The sequence below is a fragment of the Callospermophilus lateralis genome, chromosome 3 (assembly GCF_048772815.1).
Source record: "Callospermophilus lateralis isolate mCalLat2 chromosome 3, mCalLat2.hap1, whole genome shotgun sequence".
Classification (NCBI taxonomy): domain Eukaryota; kingdom Metazoa; phylum Chordata; class Mammalia; order Rodentia; family Sciuridae; genus Callospermophilus; species Callospermophilus lateralis.
The window spans coordinates 100,823,819-100,841,827 of NC_135307.1; the positions used below are offsets into that span (position 1 = coordinate 100,823,819).

Genomic DNA, 18,009 nt, shown 5'->3' on the forward strand with positions numbered 1-18,009 from the left:
TAGAGTAGTTTTGAAAACCATTTTAAATAACGTTATTTTTCCTTTTTGCCTAGACTGCTCTGTCAAAGGTTGGGATGATGTCTTCTACTCATTTGTATTTTATAATAAAAGACATTCTCAAAAAGCATCTGTTTATTAGATTTTTAGCAGTATTATCCCTAATCATCAAAAATAGTAACAAACACAAATGACATCCAGTGATCAATGAAAAATTCAAAGGCTTATTCTCAGTATAAAGAACACATTATGAGAAGCATGCATAAAAATTGTTCATGGCCAAAGAATATCTCTAAATAATAAAAGAATTATCAAATGATAATTCTCAAAATAGTTTTTCTTTTTCCTCTCTCTCTAAACATTCACAAGACTACTTTATATGGCAAGACAACAGGTTTTCTCTAACAATTTTTCTTTTTGAAGTAACTTTTCTCAGTTTTTAAAAGTTTCTGAAGTAGAATATAATTATTCTTATAATTTGACTACCCAGTTACTTATCAAAGGTAAGCTTAGCTGATCTATAAACAAATGTGTGTGTGTGTGTGTGTGTTGCTGGAGATAGAACCCAGGGCTTTGCACACCCAAGCCAAGCACTCTACCACTGAGATATAACCTTAGTGTTAACCAGTTTTTAAGATTTCTCCCAGGGTTGAAAACTCATGCAATTTTTTACTGAAGAATATAATATATTGATGATAACAGGTGGAAAAAAAGGATGTGGTTACTGTTATTTCAAAAAAAAAAAAAAAAAGAACTTCATAGATTCCTTTAAAACTTCTATTTTTGTTGCTTTTTAAGCAAGGCAGCTAGGCAGGAGAAAAATAAGGCCACTGGGATGTAGCTCCTCTCCTTCAGCTGCAACTGCCAACTACTGCAGCTTTAGGCTCCTTCTTAACAGAGTAGAGCACTGTCAGGTGACAGGGGTATCAGTGCTTTGCAGCTTGAAACCTAATGTTCCAGAGGAACTCTCCAATAGAACTTTCTGTAATCACGGAAATGTTCTGTATCTGTATCCAATGCAGGATCTGCTAATTGCAAGTGTTATCGGAAATGTGTCTAATGCAAAAAAGGTTCTGAATTTTAAATATAATTAAAAAAATTTTAAATTGTAGATGGACACAATACCTTTATTTTATTTACTTATCTTTATGTGATGCTGAGGATCGAACCCAGGGCCTCACACATGCTAGGCAAGCGCTCTACCACTGAGCTACGACCCCAGTCCTTAAATATAATTTAAATGAACTTAATCTAAATCTCTTTTAATTATTTTAAAATTTTAATAGCCACAGGTGGCTACTGGCTACTTTACTGGCTAGTGGTATTCAAGTTCATTTTTTAATAATATGATGCTTTCTTGTTTTGAGATTTTATTTTTATTTTTTTATTTTTTAGTACTGGGGATTGAACCCAAAGGTGCTTTACTGCTGGGCTACATCTTCAGCCCTTTTTATTTTTTTATTTTGACACAGGGTCTTGATAAATGGCTAAGGTTGGCCTAGAACTTGCAATCCTCCTGCCTCAGTCTCCCGAGCTGCTGGGATTATGGGTGTGCACCACCATGTCCAGCAAGATTTTATTTTTAGTTCTTGCTCTCCCTGGAATTCAGACATGTCCCCAGGGCTGACTAATCTCCCTCTGCATTGTATTCAGAATGATAACTCCATTTTTTTTCTTTAATAACTAAGTTGGTTCATCATACCTAAGGAAAGGGGGAGACGATCTTTTCAAGGATGCTCTGGGAAAGAAGGAACCACAGCCCAATGTGACATGGCAAGACCCAAAACTGACAGTGGGATACATCATCTAGGCCTGGAATCCAGCAGCAATGCCTGGATTTGTTCGAGAGTGTGTGGCAGCCTCTCTTGGAAACCCAGAAATACGGAAAAGCACTGTACAGCTGCTGGACTCTTTTGTGAGCAGAAGGGTTAAGTCAATGAAATCTGGATTATAATTGCTCTCTCTCTCTCTCTCTCTCTCTCTTTTGCCTTCACTGAAACTTGCAGGCTGGTGAAACTTGGGATAACCTAAGATTATATGTAGTGAATTAACAGATTTGACTGCGTACTTCAGAAATATGGCACCAGTTTAATATAGTTCAGCAGTTTTACCACCTGTCTGATAAAATTTACAAAGGACACCACAGGGTAATACCCAAATTAACTTTAGAAGGATTTGAAATCTCCTACAAGCCAAGTATATAATTATTTTCAGTAAAGGGAAAGCTAGTTCAAGACACTAAAAAAAACCCTACTGGACCACCAAAGCTGAATCATATAAACATGACTACATGAATCACATAAAATTGAGTTTTTATGTATGCTCTAAAGAGAGTAGCTATATAAAAATGTAAAATATAATAGCTGGATCACTTTGCTTTTATTTATCAATAATTGCCAACTAAAACATTTTAATATAAAGATAAATGAGTATCTGAATGTGTTTCCTTTTATAATGTAATCTTTTGCTAAAAGCATGGAAGAATAATATAATAGCTGAAGGATGATTTGATTCCAAAAGATCAAGAATTTTTAAAAATCAACATATAATAATGGCTTTTACGAAATAAGAGATTAATGTCTGAGTTGGTCCAAATATGACATCTACTAGATTTATGATCTTGAACTTTTCTTAGCTTGTTCCCAAGTTTCTAATCTAGAGGTAATAACTATCTCTGAGTGTTCACATAAAATACGTTCACTGCTTTAATCTTTTATAGATACAAGGTTAAGAGTTTAAAAAATAATACATCAATGTTTCCTGTAAGATAAATATCAACTAAAAAAATATAAAAATCACAGCTGAAGTTTCAAGTTCTAATGACAGTAATAAGCATCTAACATGAAACTTCATCAGAAGGTGATTGTGGTATCTTCGTCCATCTTGTTCCATTCTCTAACACATACTTAATTGGTTGGGTCTCTTTCTTTGAGAGATAGGCATGCATATTTATATTTAAATGTATTGCCAAGAATGCAAAAGGTTGAAAATCAGGCATCTCATTTGCTGCAAATTAATTATCATAAACACCCTAAGAATGCAGTAAGAAATTAGCACTTTTAAGACATGGTTTACCCTGAGTTAATTCAGTTGCTGAACTTAGGTAAAGAAATCACCTTCATCACTAGTTTATCACAAACTGTGGCTATAAAACACAATTGGGCAATTACTAGAAATTTATTCTCTGGAAAAACAAACCAACCTCAAAGAAAGACCTCCAAATGAGGTCTCCCAACAGTGAATCCCACCATATATAAAGCCCCACATAATCATGGTGGCTCACTATCAAATATGAACAATGGACGCCTGGAGAAAAATGTCCAGTAAAAGAGAAACAACAATAATAGCTACATAGGGGCCAGCAGGACCAAGAACAAAATTTAAAAAGTAAAACAAAACAAAACAAAAAAACCTCTGAGAATACTAAAGTATTCTCAGCAATATGAGAGATGATACCAATATTTATAAAACAAGCAAGACGTTAAAAATATGGAATCATGGGGTTGGGGATTTAGCTCAGTGGCAGAGCACTTGCCTAGCACGCGCAAGGCCCTGGGTTCGGTCCTCAGCCCTGGGGGGAAAAAAAGCTAAAAAAAAAAAAAATATATATATTCACCAGAAAACAAGAAAGAACTTAAGAAATAAAAAATACTAAAATTTTAAAATTAAAGAGAAGAATAAACTTGAAAGAAAATTTCCAAAACACAGAATACAGAGGCAAAGAAATGGAAATCAGGAGAGAAAAAACAACTCTTAGATCAATCCAAGAAGTACAAACTTTTGTCAATAGGAATTTGAGGAAGAGGGAACACGAACAGAAAGAAAGAAAACCTTCAAAGAAACCATGTCTGGCTTTTAAATAGGCACATGAGCTATTGTGATCAAAATAAACTTGATTAAAACTATATGGGCAATCACATATCTGAGAGTTCAGTGTTTACTTGCCCCAAGTAGGCATATAGATGTAACTATCTATTATACTATATGTTCTCTGTTTTTTTGTGAAGTATGCTGTCTTCTCATTTCAATTATAAGCTCTTCAAATCCAGGAATAATTTTTGCCACGTATGGCAGGCACATATTCTATTTCTGATAAATACTTGTTAAACTCTTTCTGCTTTGAAGACGACTTGAGTTTCCGTTAAGCTCTGCGACTCTAAGAGGGTTCAGCACAGTACAAAAGTAAAGGTCATTCTTAGCTAAAACAGTTACTTGTAACTCTAGGAACTACTCTGGGAATCCCAGCTCATGCATCAAGTTTGGAAGGAAACCATTTTATTAAACAATGATAAATTTAAAGTTAGTCAAATGGCTTTTGTTTAAATACCCTTAAAAGTCTTTGCCCATCCAATCTTCTTTTCAGAAAAGTTGATCTGATCCTTACCCAGACACATAGCTCTACAGTACCAGTTAGTGGAATATGTAGGCCATGAATCAGACTCCACTGTGGAAAGAAATCCTTGAGTCACGATCATAATATTCCACTGGCATCCACCCCAGGGGACAAGGTATTCATTTAAGAGTGCCATTCTTCCATGCAAAGGATGAAGCACCGAGAAGCTCCTAATCATCATTATAGTCATCACTTAAACATCCTAGTTTAGTTATCTGTGCAAGGCTATCGGGTCACCCTCGCCTATCGGGATCCTGCAGTTATGCCTACCCCATTGCAAAGGGTTTATTAATTACTTAAATATATATTTACTGTCAATTCTGAGTTAGTCACTGTTCTTGGTACTGGGGAAACAACAGTAAACAAGACAAAAAGACCCCAGGGAATTATATTCTAGTAAATTATAGCCCAGAAAAGGTTACCCATTTGTTTTATCTCTTTTCTGATCAGTTCTAGAGAATATATTTGCCTGCTGCCTGCCTACTTGTTTTTATAATCCCATTTGCAACCTTTTTCTTGCTATGTTTCTTTTTTCTCATTTCTTTACCTGAAATGTTTAATGCCTTATGAGGCTTCCCGAAATGAGGCTAAGCCATGAACAACCATGAAGACTTTAAACATCATATGTATATATACACATAAACTAAACTTTAAACTTTCTCCTGTAAGCTATCAAAAGGACAGCCCATAACTAAGCATTGATTATATATGGTGAATCAATTCATTACATAAGGCAATATAAGATTTAAATATTCTTAACAGTATCCTAACTGGCACTGCTAAGAAAAGCATATTAAAAAAGCTTGAAAATTGAAGATATTGCTTGAATAAGCCAGAAGACTTAAGAAAAATATAACATCTCAATTATATTTTTTACAATCTCATGTTGAGAGGGGCAGCAATTTTTAAATAACATAAACCAGGGCTGGGGATGTATCTCAGTGGTAGAGCACTTGCCTAGCATGTGCAAGGCACTGGGTTCAACTCCCATCACCACGAACAAAACAAAACAAAACCCCCAAAATCAAACACACAAACCAGAACTACAACTGTAAAAAATTCAAGAGATTTAAGTAGAATGGTCTGCATGCCTTAAAGACCAATATTTGCTAGTTCTTAGATGAAATTAAAATGTAATCCTGGAAAATTTAAACATCAGATTTAAGAGTCATATTAAAGTTGTTTTATAAGGAAAATAGGCAACTTTGCTCTTAAAATTTTCTTGGTCTAAATAATCTCTTCTGTACTAAATGGTCTCAAACACTAGTCTAAATACCTGAGTGGATTTAAGACTCTGCAAATTATTTTGGTCTTAGCCACATATATACCTATGGTCTTCCTTTATGTAAAGGTGGAAGAGGTCTCCATTAACCAAGAATCAAGAGAATTTTCTAATTTTTTTTACAATTAAAATTTTTGCATGTATACCTGGTATCTGAAGTATATATAGATGTATATTTTTTGCAGTACTGGGAATCGAACCTAGGACCTTCTGCATGCTAAGCAAGCACTCTACCACTGAGCTGAATCCCCAGCCCTATGAATATATTTTAAATTCAAATTTTCATTATAATGCACTTTAAGGACTCAGTAAACATTTAAAAGTATGAATTATATTACTATCACCATCAAAAAATGGTCTTAAGTCTTGCTTCTCCAAGTGTGTTTGGGGAGTTTTAGCAGGATTGGTATGAACTAGCAGCCCATGAAAAATGCAGAAATCTCAGGCTCCACCCTGGACCTACTAAACTAGAATCTGGATTTTAACAAGAAACCCCAGGTAATTAATGTGCACATGAAAAATTGAAAATCACTGATCCAAAATGACATGTTCATAAACCATTCTCTAATTGTGATTCTTAATAAAGCATTAGAAGGCAGCATACAATCAAACATTTGAGAGAAAAAGGAAATAATGTTGGGTATCATAAAATATCATTCTCAGCTTTTGTAATAGGGGACAAAAGATAAAATCCTGTTAAAAGGGCAAACAAAGAACACTGAACCAGGCCCTTAAGCAATACTTCTGATATTTTCTGGATATGCTGACAAGACAAATGGTTCCCTTTCTCAGCACTCATTTGCTCCTTCTGTAACCACCTTCCTGACCTCAACACTTAGCCTGGCCACACCCAGAGACTCTGCCAAGCCCCTTCTGCCTAGCCAACCTCCCAGTCCTGGTTTCTCCTGGTCTAGCTCATTCCCTGTCACAATGTAAAGACAGTGGATGCAGGAGGGTAAGGCCTCACAACAGCCAGCACAAGCTGGTCTCCACACCTTTCGAGAAGCCAGTGACAGAGACAGAGTTGTCTATTCCCCCAGCAGTTTCTAGCAATAGGCCTTAAAAACCTGATGTGCTTTGTGTAGTCTTATTTTTGATGGTAGGGAGGGAACTGAGAAATCTGAGTATGCTATCCAAAAGGAGTTGTGAATATTCCTAGGCAGTCTCAAGTTACCAGTTCTAATTTTTCTGTTTCTTTCTTTTGATATTGCTGGAGCCCCATTTCAATTTTCACTATCTATATTCACTTACTCTATAGTCTTAAGGTGAAAGAACAGAGAGCCACAACCTATTCTTTCTCCTCCTGGAAAAGGGTTTGCACTCTCTTTGTAGAGAGAGAGTTTGTCTTTTGTATCTCATGCCCACCAATACTGTGTTTTCTAGGTAGCTATTGTTACGCCTGTACCTTGTTACACAATCTCACTCATGTTTAGCAAGCAACCCATGCTCACGGTTCCTTATTTTATTCTTTCTTCAACCTGGCTTGCAACCCAAGTCTTTTCCTAGCCTACTCTTGTTAAATCACCAAGGTCCTCCTGACTTCTACATCTAATGGATATATAGCTCTCCATGACATTGCATGATGTCCTCTGTCCCTCCAAGTCACCATGCTCTCCTGGACTGACTAGTGACTCTCTTTAGTCTCCTCCTTATCTCTTATTCACCATCTCACCAAAGTTAGTGGTCCCCAGAATTTGGATTTATCCTTCCTTCTAGTCTCATTTTATGCTTTCCTTCACTGGGGTCATCTTTGCACACGGCTTTGACTACGCTGCTAACTCCCAGTCTAGATTTCCAGCTCTGGCTTTTCTTCTGAGCTCTGCTCCTACACCTCCATCTGCCCTCCTTGACAGCCACACTACCAGGGCAGTCTCTCAGCAATATGCAATTTCTTCTTTGCCATCTCACTCTGACTCCTTCTGAATCCCTGATGTTAGTTCATGACATCACCATTTGCCCAGTCATCCCAGCTAAGAGAACTTTGATTCATTTATAATCCATGGTGTCACAAAAAAATTATCTTCTAAAAGCATAAAAACGAGCACTCTGTACTTTCAAATAAAGATGTCCACTGCCTAACTACTATTGTCAGTAGGAAATGTGCGGCTTTCTCTTTAGCACAAGCCACTAGGCCTACTGGACACCATCTCCTTCTGCATCTCTGGGTACCCACCCTGTGCTGGAGTAACCCAACTACTTACAGTATGAGGTTCTTTCAACCCTCTTACCCTGCATGTGCTGCTGCTTCTGCCCAAGTACTGATTCTCAGTAGGGGGCAATTTTGCCTCCCAGGGGACATCTGGCAGTCTGGAGACATTTTTTGGTTGTTACTCCGGAGAGGGTGTTACTAGCATCTGGTGGGTGGAGGTCAGAGACGCTGCTAAACATCCTACAGTGCACTGGACAGCCCCACATCAAAGCACCCTTCAGCCCAGAATAAAAATAGTGCTGAGGGCTGGGTTGTGGCTCAGTGGTGGAGTGCTTAGCTAGCATGCATGAAACACTAGGTTCGATCCTCATCACCACACAAAAATAAAATAAAGAAATTGTGTCCACCTAAAACTAAAAAAATAAATATTAAAGAAATAGTGTTGAGACTAAGAATCCCTACCCTTCTTAGAATCCTTAATTTCTCTGCCTGGTGAACTCCAATTCACTTACCAAGAACTGAGCTCAAATGTCATCTCCTCTGTGAAGCGTTCCTCTACCAAATAGGTCCTTTCTTCCACAAGAATAATGTCACACTTTCCTTTCTCACACACACCTCTATTTCAGCACAACACACATCAGACTGAAACATTTTTTTGTTTACCTCCGTGTCCCTATTATTAGAATGAGAGTTCCCCCAAAAGCAAGACTGCATTTTATTCATCTTTTATCCTCACCTTGCCATTCAAGTGTGTTCTAGATACGTGAATTAAAGAAGTCACAGAGAATTCAAAATATTTCCAAGCTAACAATTCAACCCCCTGAACCTGTCTGAAATAAATATTGTAACTCCTCAGTTCTAAGAAACATTTTTTTTTACCAAATTAAAAAAACTGGTTATTAACATTGTAGCACTACAGTTCTAGAGGTAATATTTATAAATCACATTTATTTTTATAGAAAAGATTTAAATGCTTTTCAAGATAAACTTAGCCAAGTATCTCTAAATATTCTGCTAAATTTAATAAAACAAAGACTGGGAGAATATGGCTCAGTAAAATAAGTATATATTTAAAATTTGTTTTAGGAAGAACAACTAAAGAAATTATTGAAATGTATGATTTGATCTTGAGATCAGTGATAAAGACTTTGAAATGTTTTAAAGTTCTATTCTATTAGGGTTAAACAATTTAGCAATCCAGGATTAAGTAACAGATAATTAAAACTTTCATAACAAACATTAAAAAATATAAAAATGTTTCTAATAAAAACATGCATATAAGTGGAGAATGTAAAACATGAACAAGCATGGGCAAAATTCGAAGGTATATTGAATAAAAGGGTAATGAAATCTCTGAGCATCCCAACAGCATAACAGTAGTTCAGAAAAAGGACAAGGAAAAAAATAAATAGTAATATTTTTTTGTAACTGTATAAGTACCTTAGCTCCTTAACCTATTCCTTGGTCAAGCTGACAAAATATTACACATAACATTAAAATATTGAATTTCTATTTGCAGATCAAAAATCATTATACAGCCTTTAAAAAAGTGATATTGCATTTCAAAAGGCATAAATAATAAACTTTGCCCATTACTGTTATTTTCTTTGCTAGGGCTAAAATAAATAGCGTGCAGACTATGAAGTTCCATCTTTATTCTAACTGTAAACCCAGAACAGAGCATATGTCCCAGATACAGGTAAAAGTTCTTACTAGTTTTTAAAAATTAGTCATTAATGAGCTGTTGATTACAGAAAGTAAGAAACTAGATACTCTGCTGCTAGAGGCTGGTAGCTAAACACATAAGAAAAGAATCTGTAGACTTCTAATGCTTTAGAAACCAGGGTCTCTGACCAAAGCAGTGATTTAATTTCACGGCTGCTCGGAACAGATAGCTGACATTACTAAATGCTACTCTAATATCAACTTGTTAAATGTGAATCCAGACTCAGCATATCAGAATACTAACCCAGACTAACTGGAGACATGGGAAATATTTTGGGAGCTGTTTATTTATAAGTGAGTTACAATATACCACTATAATTAGATTAATATATAATTATTGATAAACACAGGATTATTTCTAAAATCCCATTATTGTTGCCACTGCTGTGTTTAAAAAAAGCAACATTAGTGTCTTCCTCATAAAACAAGCCCTTGTGATTCACTACTTATCAATCAGACCAACTTAGATCAGTACCTATTGAATTTAGCTGTCATTTTTACAACACTTTTCTAAAGATAAGTTGTTTACTACACATTGAAAAGAGGAACAATTTAAAGTTCTTCAACAAATTGCACACTTCTGAACTCTATAATCCAATAATCTATCAAAAATAGAATTGGCATAAGCTAGGCATTTGGTTGCAGACATGCAAAAATATTTGTTAGCCTACCTACATTTAAATAAGACCAATAAAAATGTGTATTTTTAGCAATGCAAAAAGCATTTAATTTACATTTCATTAAAATACATTTAAAATGCCCTTAAAAAGCATCAATAGTAAATTATAATACTGCCACAAAATGAACTATTTTAAGGATCTTTCTATAAATACTTATAGGTTAATTATTCCTTTCACATTATATCATTAAATATAAAATAAATTTACAAGTAGCATTAATTAGCAAATTATTAATGTTTCTTCATAGTGTCACTTCATTTTTCATTTCTTCCCCCCTTTTTGGGGGGGCATGGTTGAATGGATTATAATCTCTGGAAAAAACTAGTTTTAGAAAAGTTTTTTATATGGAATTAATAATTCTTATAAAACATAGAATTTGAAATCTGCCCTCTTTTCATCCTCATTAAAGTAGTTGCTCAGATTAAAATATAGGCATTGTTAAAAACGATTCTATTTACCAGATTTCAGAAGAAAGAAAATAAACTAGCACTTACTTCATGTTTCACTTACCTAAAGTTATTTTTTTCAACCTTTAACACAGATGTTGGGTGTTATATAAATACAGATAAACACACAAAATGTACTCCCCTGCCCCAATTATGTGCTGTCATCTAGAACTGGTTTAGTCAGAAAATTTTTTAAATTTCCTGGAATCTAGTGAGCTCTTCCCAAAACAGAAATTTTAAAAAACTATTTCAGTTCAAAACATTTCAAATATTCTTGAAAGGCCAAATTACATAAAGAGTTTTTTTGGCTGAGATTCCTTATAGCTAAATTATTAATATAATAGAGCAAAACTGACAAAACAACAATATAGTAAATAGAAAGTTATGAGAAATACATAGTAATTTAAAGCAAATTCAAACATATAAAAACTTAGAAATCAATATAGTTGAGTGAGTTACATTTTAGAAGGCAGTATTAACTGGTAGCTAAAGAAAAATAGGGTGGAAACAAAATTCCTGTGGTTAGGGTATATACAAATGCAAATGCCACTTATTTTTCCTCTGCTTTAAACATGTAATATAATAGTTTTTAATCAATGATCTTATAAATACATGCATTTTAGAGACATATTTCTTCTATGCTCATCTGTAACAGGATTTTCACAAGTTTTTTAATATTTAAAATATGCATTCTGTATTTTAGTTTACAATGCTTAAGGAGGGATGAAAACTAATCAGGAATCACATATGAAGTTACATTAAAATACTGTGCAACTTGAAAGAAAAATATACTGAGATAAAGTGTTATGAGATATTGTTTTTTGAAGCTTGGTTTTATGCATTAGAACTAGTTTTGGGCTTAAAATGACTTAGGAAAGTTTTTCTTCTTCTTCTTCTTTTAAATACACAGTTTGTTGGTGAAATAACAAAAAGAGTGAAAAACTGTTGGGAGTTCTTCAGATTCACAAATATAAAGTTTGTGACTACAAAATACTTGGTAGCTAAGACCAGGAAAGTATACAACTGCTAAGTGATAATAATTTTTAACTGAATATTACAGTAAGCTATTCTAACATAAATTAAAATTTATAAAGACCAAAGGAAACTTACCTTACAAGAATTAGATAGTTCATTTGTGAAATCTCTGGTGCTGTATCTTGATAAACTGTTACCTTTACCTTCATTTCCAGATGCAAACTTTATGAGTAACTGAGATGGTCCCCCTTTGGAACAATTGTGCTTAAGGCTGGATAAACAGGAAATATTTGGATAAGTTCCTCCCAGTGAAACACTTCTTTGTAAAACAGCATGGTTTTTGTTTATCTGTGAATTTGGTCTTTCCAACTCTCCATCAATATTTATTTGATAATCCATGTTTTGGGTGGCTGGTAAACAGGCAGCCATCCTGGGCATGAACTTGGTACACTCTGGATCAGAATTAAGTTTAATTTCTGACATCTCTGGTTTACAATCGCCATTTGCTGTTTCACAATCTAACGTGGTTGCTTTTTGTTGAGTGAAATGCACTGAAACACAAGAGTACCCTTCAGATGACTTTTCACAGATAGTCTGTTTTGGACTATTATTCGAAATAACAATTTTCTTTTGTGGTGAGCCCTTTCCGTGAAGTGGCCGTATGTCTCTTACTTCTCCAGGAGTACAAACTGTTTTAGATAATCGAAGTCCATTGACAGCTGTGGAAAGGAATCCTTTACCACTAGTACCATCTTCATTATGTGAAATTTCATTAGGAGAAACAATAAACTGATGTGAGGTTTGATAGGATCCTTTGCTTGGAAGAATACCTGCACTTGTTGGAGAAGTTGGTGGGGTATTTGAAGGACTCCTAGGAAAAATGACTAAGGATGAGCAACGTTTCAGTGGAATTTTTGCATTCCTGTTCACTGGCAATTTCATAATCTCTATTCCATGCTCCAAGTCATCCTGGACAAAGGGAACTGTACTTGGACTTCTTGAAAAAATTTCACAGGGAGTTGCATTCCTGTTTGGCACACTTCTATTGGAGGTGCAGTCAGAAGGTAAATTTCCACCAAAAAAAGCATCATCACTCGATGGAAAAGTATAACCACTACTGTCACTGATGATACTGTTGGTGTATGAACCTCCACTTGTGATACTTGCACACGACCCATAATCACTACCGTTGCTGCTGTAAGATCCATTATCACTGGTTGAAAAGTTACTGAGGCTATCGCTACAAATGGCAGAACTGCATAAAAGGTTACCATCGTTCACAGCATTCACTTCATTATCAACCACAGCACTGCTATAAATGCCATCCTTCAAGACATAAGTAAGTGAAGCATCGTCACCATCAGCTAAGACATTGCTAGGCTGAAGACATCCACCGTACCTTGTTGGCTGTAGTGAAATCTGAAGACAGCTGCTCTTTTTATTAACATTTTCAGATGAAGGAACAGATGCTCTTTCCTGAGGCTTCACGTTTTCCTTTATTAACGGCGCTAGTGCAGTCTGTCTGGGCGTCAGCTTCATTTGAACAACATTAGAAGTTGAAATCCGTGTTGGTTTTTTGAAGCACATGTGAACATGGCTATCCAAATCATCTCCGGAGGTTTCTGACAAAGGGTAAGTATTGCTTCTTCTGGCTGCAAAGTGCAATCGTAAGCTTTGTGCCATTTGTTCTCATTTCCAAACATGTTAAGGGCTGAAAGTCAAAACAAAGATCTCTGTCCGTAGACAGGCTAGAAGCAGCTGCACTGCATCGAAAGAAAAAATCATTTGTGGTGCCTAAAAGAGCTATTAAGTAAGAGTCTTTATCCTAAGTAAAACACTAGATACCAGATATCATAGAAAGAAAAAGACGACCTATTCCTGAGACTGACGTTTCTAAAATGTCTTGAATCGCTTGTAGTCAAAATGCCTTCACTTACAAAGCACTTGATTTCCAGCGACCTTTAAGCTGAGCTCAGCTGCAGCACACTGACTCAAACACAGCCAACCTTGTTTCAATTATACCTTCTCCAATTTGCATGAATGAGTAACACAAGAACAACAATCTTCTAGCATTTCAAGTTAAAACAGTATTTTTTCACCCCAGCTCTACTAAATGAACATTTAACTATGTGAATCACAGTGCCTATACTTTCTCCAGCAGAGTTTGACCACTAATATTTTTACCCAAAGATATAGAATTACAGGAAGTTGGTAGGAATGAAACCCCATGTAATTGAGTATCAAATCAAAGATTGAATTTCTAAATAGTACCCACACTAGGAGTCTAGTCAAGTTAGTTCATGTAGAAAGGAATAGGGGCTGTTAAACTTTTTAAAAAAATAACTAAATTCAAACAGTTGTATAACTCTGGAAATAACAAAACATTGGGGGGAATTAAAACTTTAGCATTAAACCAAACAGATAAATATTTTATCTTGCAAAATACTAGGTATGAAAAGTGAAAGCTTATACATAGAACTACAAAATGAGTCTGGTAATACTACTGCACAAATTGAACATAGGTCTGAGGAAGAAAAAAAAAAGTTTAAGAGAAGCTGTCACCAAGCATTTTCTCCTGTAATTTTAAGGCCTTTCCCAGCCAAGTAGTACAGTCTTTAAATGATGCCATTTATATTTTGACTATTAAAACTCTGCCAAGAAATAGCCTAAGCAAACATTCCATTAAAAATATATGCAGATTAGACAGAAAAACTATACCCCAATATAGTTTGAACACATTGGATATTTTATTCCACTGTCTCTGCAATTCATTCACTTAAGGGAGTGTTGTGGTAAGTAAAGAAGTCTAAAAAGGATTTAACACATCAAATAAACATATCTCAATGCCAATTCTGTTCTGAAAAACTCTAAGAGCTCTTTGCTGGCCCCTACTGGTGCTTTGAAACAATCCCTGTAGCTGTTTGATATCTATAAAGAAATACAAACCATGCCACATATTTCTTTATATAAACAAAGTGCATACTTGTTTACATTTTTTAGTATTAGCAGCACTGCCCCAGAGCTGGAATTACTTATGGGTGCTGATAAAACTCTCACAGTGGAGAACAGTGAACTGTTTGTCCTTTTGGAGGTTGTGATTTTATATATATATATATTTTTCTGCTTTGTATTTATTTAACCTTTATTTTCAGTTTACTAGGCAATAAAAGTTTAATATTTTAATTTCTCTCCCAAATGTCATAGACCACGGTTGGTATTCTATTTGAAACAAACAAATTTATTTTTAAATAATACTCTAGGGTATATTTAAACCCCTTACCTGAATTTTATAGCTGGAACTCCAGTAATAAATATATACTGGCTCATTCATAGGAAAGTAAAAAGTAAAACAGTTCAGTTGTTTACACCACATGGTACTACACCCAAGTTGTATTTTTCTAAGAAAGTTTTTTTCCTAAGTAAAAATAAATATGTAAAACATATACACACTTTGTTTAAAAAAGAAAATTATTTAAGTTAGATTTGTTTTCAATCACAATTTTCTAAACAGTATTTTTAATCAATTAAGACATGACAAAATATAAATATGGGAATTTGTTAAATTTTATTTGGCTGGAATGAAAGTCTCTGTTTTAGAAGGTGTGTATAATAGTTGTAAACTTAATAATACAATTATTATGTTATTTTGATTTTATATAACCTATTTCCTTCATGATTTTAGTAAATATCCTTTTATTATTCTTTTTCTTTTGAGAAGGAAAAGTTCTGATTGTTTAACTTTGCCTTCTAATGACCTTATCTTCTCTTCTTGGATTAAGTTAGGGGTTTAGTAACTCAAAAGAATGGATTGTAAGAGCTAATGTGCAAATGCCTGTGGCCTAAAACTTCCAGTTAGTAAGAAAACTCCACTGATTTTTTTTTTTTTTTTTGGGGGGAGGGGGCGGGTACTGGGGATTGAACCCAGGGCACTTAACCACAGAGCCACATCCCCAGCCCTTTTTATTTTTATTTTAAGACAGGGTCTCACTAAATTGCTTAGGGGCTCATTAAATTGCTGAGACTGGCTTTGAACTTGGGATCCCCCTACCTCAACCTCCTGAGCCTCTGGGATTACAGGCATGCACCACCGTGCCCAGCTCCACTAATTCTTAATATAAAATAATCAGGTAATTGGCCAGATAATTGGCCAAATCAGTTTAACGACTAGCATCATTTTCATGCCTCCTGACTAAATTTTAATCTTCCATGATGGGAGGACAATAACTAAACATTTCTTCTGGGAGGACAATAAATAAACATTTCTTCTGATCCTTTTGAGCTTGTACTGGCCATAAAGTAAGCACCAAATAACCCTGGGAAGGAAGATACATGGCTGGCTGGCTGGTTGATATCACTGAGGTCACTCTGACTGCTAACACTTTCTTCTAGGGCTTCCCTCTCCCTTCCTTTCCTCCCTTCCTCCCTCCCTCCCTTCCTTCCTTCCTCCCTCCCTCCCTCCCTCCCTTCCTTCCTTCCTCCCTCCCTCTCTCCCTTCCTCCCTTCCTTCTCCCTCCCTCTCTCCCTTCCTTTTTCCTCCCTCCCTCCCTTCCTTCCTCCCCCTTCCCTCCCTTCCTTCCTCCCTTTCATCCTTTCCTCCCTCCCTCCATTTCCTTCCTTCCACTGAGCTACATCCCCAGCCCTTATTTATTTATTTATTTATTTATTTATTTATTTATTTTTAGTGACAGGGTCTCACTAAGTTGTTCAGGCTGACCTCAAACTTGCGATCCTCCTGCCTCATTCTTCTGAGTAGCTGGGAGTATAGGCATGTGACACAGCACCCAGCTAGGATTTTTTAAAAAGTTGATCTATTTACTATTTCTAAAGAAATATCATAAATCCTCTGTAACTGTACATGAAGGAATGATGCTTGGAAATTTTACAAAGAGGGTTTCAGCCAAGAAAGTAAGGTAAGAGAATTATATATATATATATATGTGTGTGTGTGTGTGTGTGTGTATATATATATATATTTCCTAAGACTTCAGGCTGAGTTTAAATTCTAGAGAGGCTAAAGGTCCTCATTGCTGGCTCAGCCTAAGGCCACACCACCATCCTGTACCACCACTATCACAGCTGCATGGGGAACCAGGGATGAAATGTTACCCCTCTGCCCAGCAGATGCCCAAAGGTAAGCATCAACCCTAACCTCAAGCGGAGAAGAACTGGACAGTCGTGTCAGCCCTCATCTGGGAAGAATTCATGGAAGTCGTGTAGAATTTCATATTTTGGAATGGAACACACAATGTTTTACGAATGAAGCTCAGGACTCCCATTTTGAGCTGTTTGGTTACTGATGATCTCCACAGAAAATAATGTGATTATCCATAAGGTCTGGATTGGTACTGGCTAATACTAGTCACTGATGAGCTCTGAAGGCCAAAGTCTATCATGATGGTTAACTGTACATATCAACTTGACTAGGTTGTGGCCCAGGTGTTTGATCAATTACTAGTCTAGATGTTGCTATACAGTATTTTTAAAGATGTGATTAACATTTAAGTCAGTAAACTCTGAGTAAAGCAAATTGCCTTCTACAATGTGGGTGGACCTAGTCCAATCATTTGAGGAGGCCTTAAGAGCACAGACTGAAGTTTCTCAAAGAAACAACACTTCAACATAGAAATTCTGCCTGAATTTCTAACTTCCTGGCCTGCCCAATAGATTTCAGACTCAACTCTCTAAGATTTACCCTTGTTTGAGTCTCTAGCCTACCAGACCACCCCACAGATTTCAGACTTGCCAGCCTCCACAATCACATGAACCAGTTCCTTAAAACCGCTCTCAAATAAAAAATCTACCAGTTCTGTTTCTCTGGAAAACTTCAATCAATATAACCACTAAGCCTGAGAAGCATAGAATCTTCCTACAGAAATAGGCGTCTCCTAAAACTTCAGTGACTGAAATGTGTGCAGGTATAATTTCTTAGATTGGCAGCACAGAAGCACTAACTTTTGTATTAGTAGGTAATTTTTTTTTAAAAGTCACATCATTCTGAAATGGTCCATTACTATGAACATCACCACCACCATCACCAAACTGCTATATTTTATAAATCTCAAGTTTTAAAATTGGCTGAAAAAAAGGAATATAAGCCTACTCTTTCTTGAAAGCAAGCATCACTTGCATTACAAACATTTTCCCAAATGACCAGAGATTATTCTCCTTAAAATTGCACTCATGCTCTTCACTCTACATCTCCAAAGAGAATTTCCCAGGAAAATGATACATTTGTAATTTCATTGCAAATGCTACAGGACAATAAAGATAAAATGACATTTACAATGGCATAGTCATTTGTTTCAATACAGTCAGGCCTACTGCTCCTTCAACAGCTTCTGTAGGAGATCTCTAGACTTCAA

General features: G+C 35.7%; 1 protein-coding gene across 3 annotated transcripts in view; it reads right to left on the reverse strand.

Annotated features, from left to right (window-relative positions):
- Positions 1-18,009, reverse strand: part of Nedd4 (NEDD4 E3 ubiquitin protein ligase) — a 124,874-nt gene that overhangs the window by 60,880 nt on the left and 45,985 nt on the right. For 2 of the 3 annotated variants that reach the window (XM_076850813.2, XM_076850811.2), the window contains exon 1: positions 11,783-13,804. The exons of the other annotated variant lie outside the window; for it this stretch is intronic. In XM_076850813.2, coding sequence (XP_076706928.1) covers positions 11,783-13,330 — 1,548 coding nt within the window. In that variant the 5' untranslated portion in view covers positions 13,331-13,804. Of the gene's footprint in view, positions 1-11,782; positions 13,805-18,009 lie in introns of those variants that run through there. 3 annotated transcript variants of the gene reach the window in all.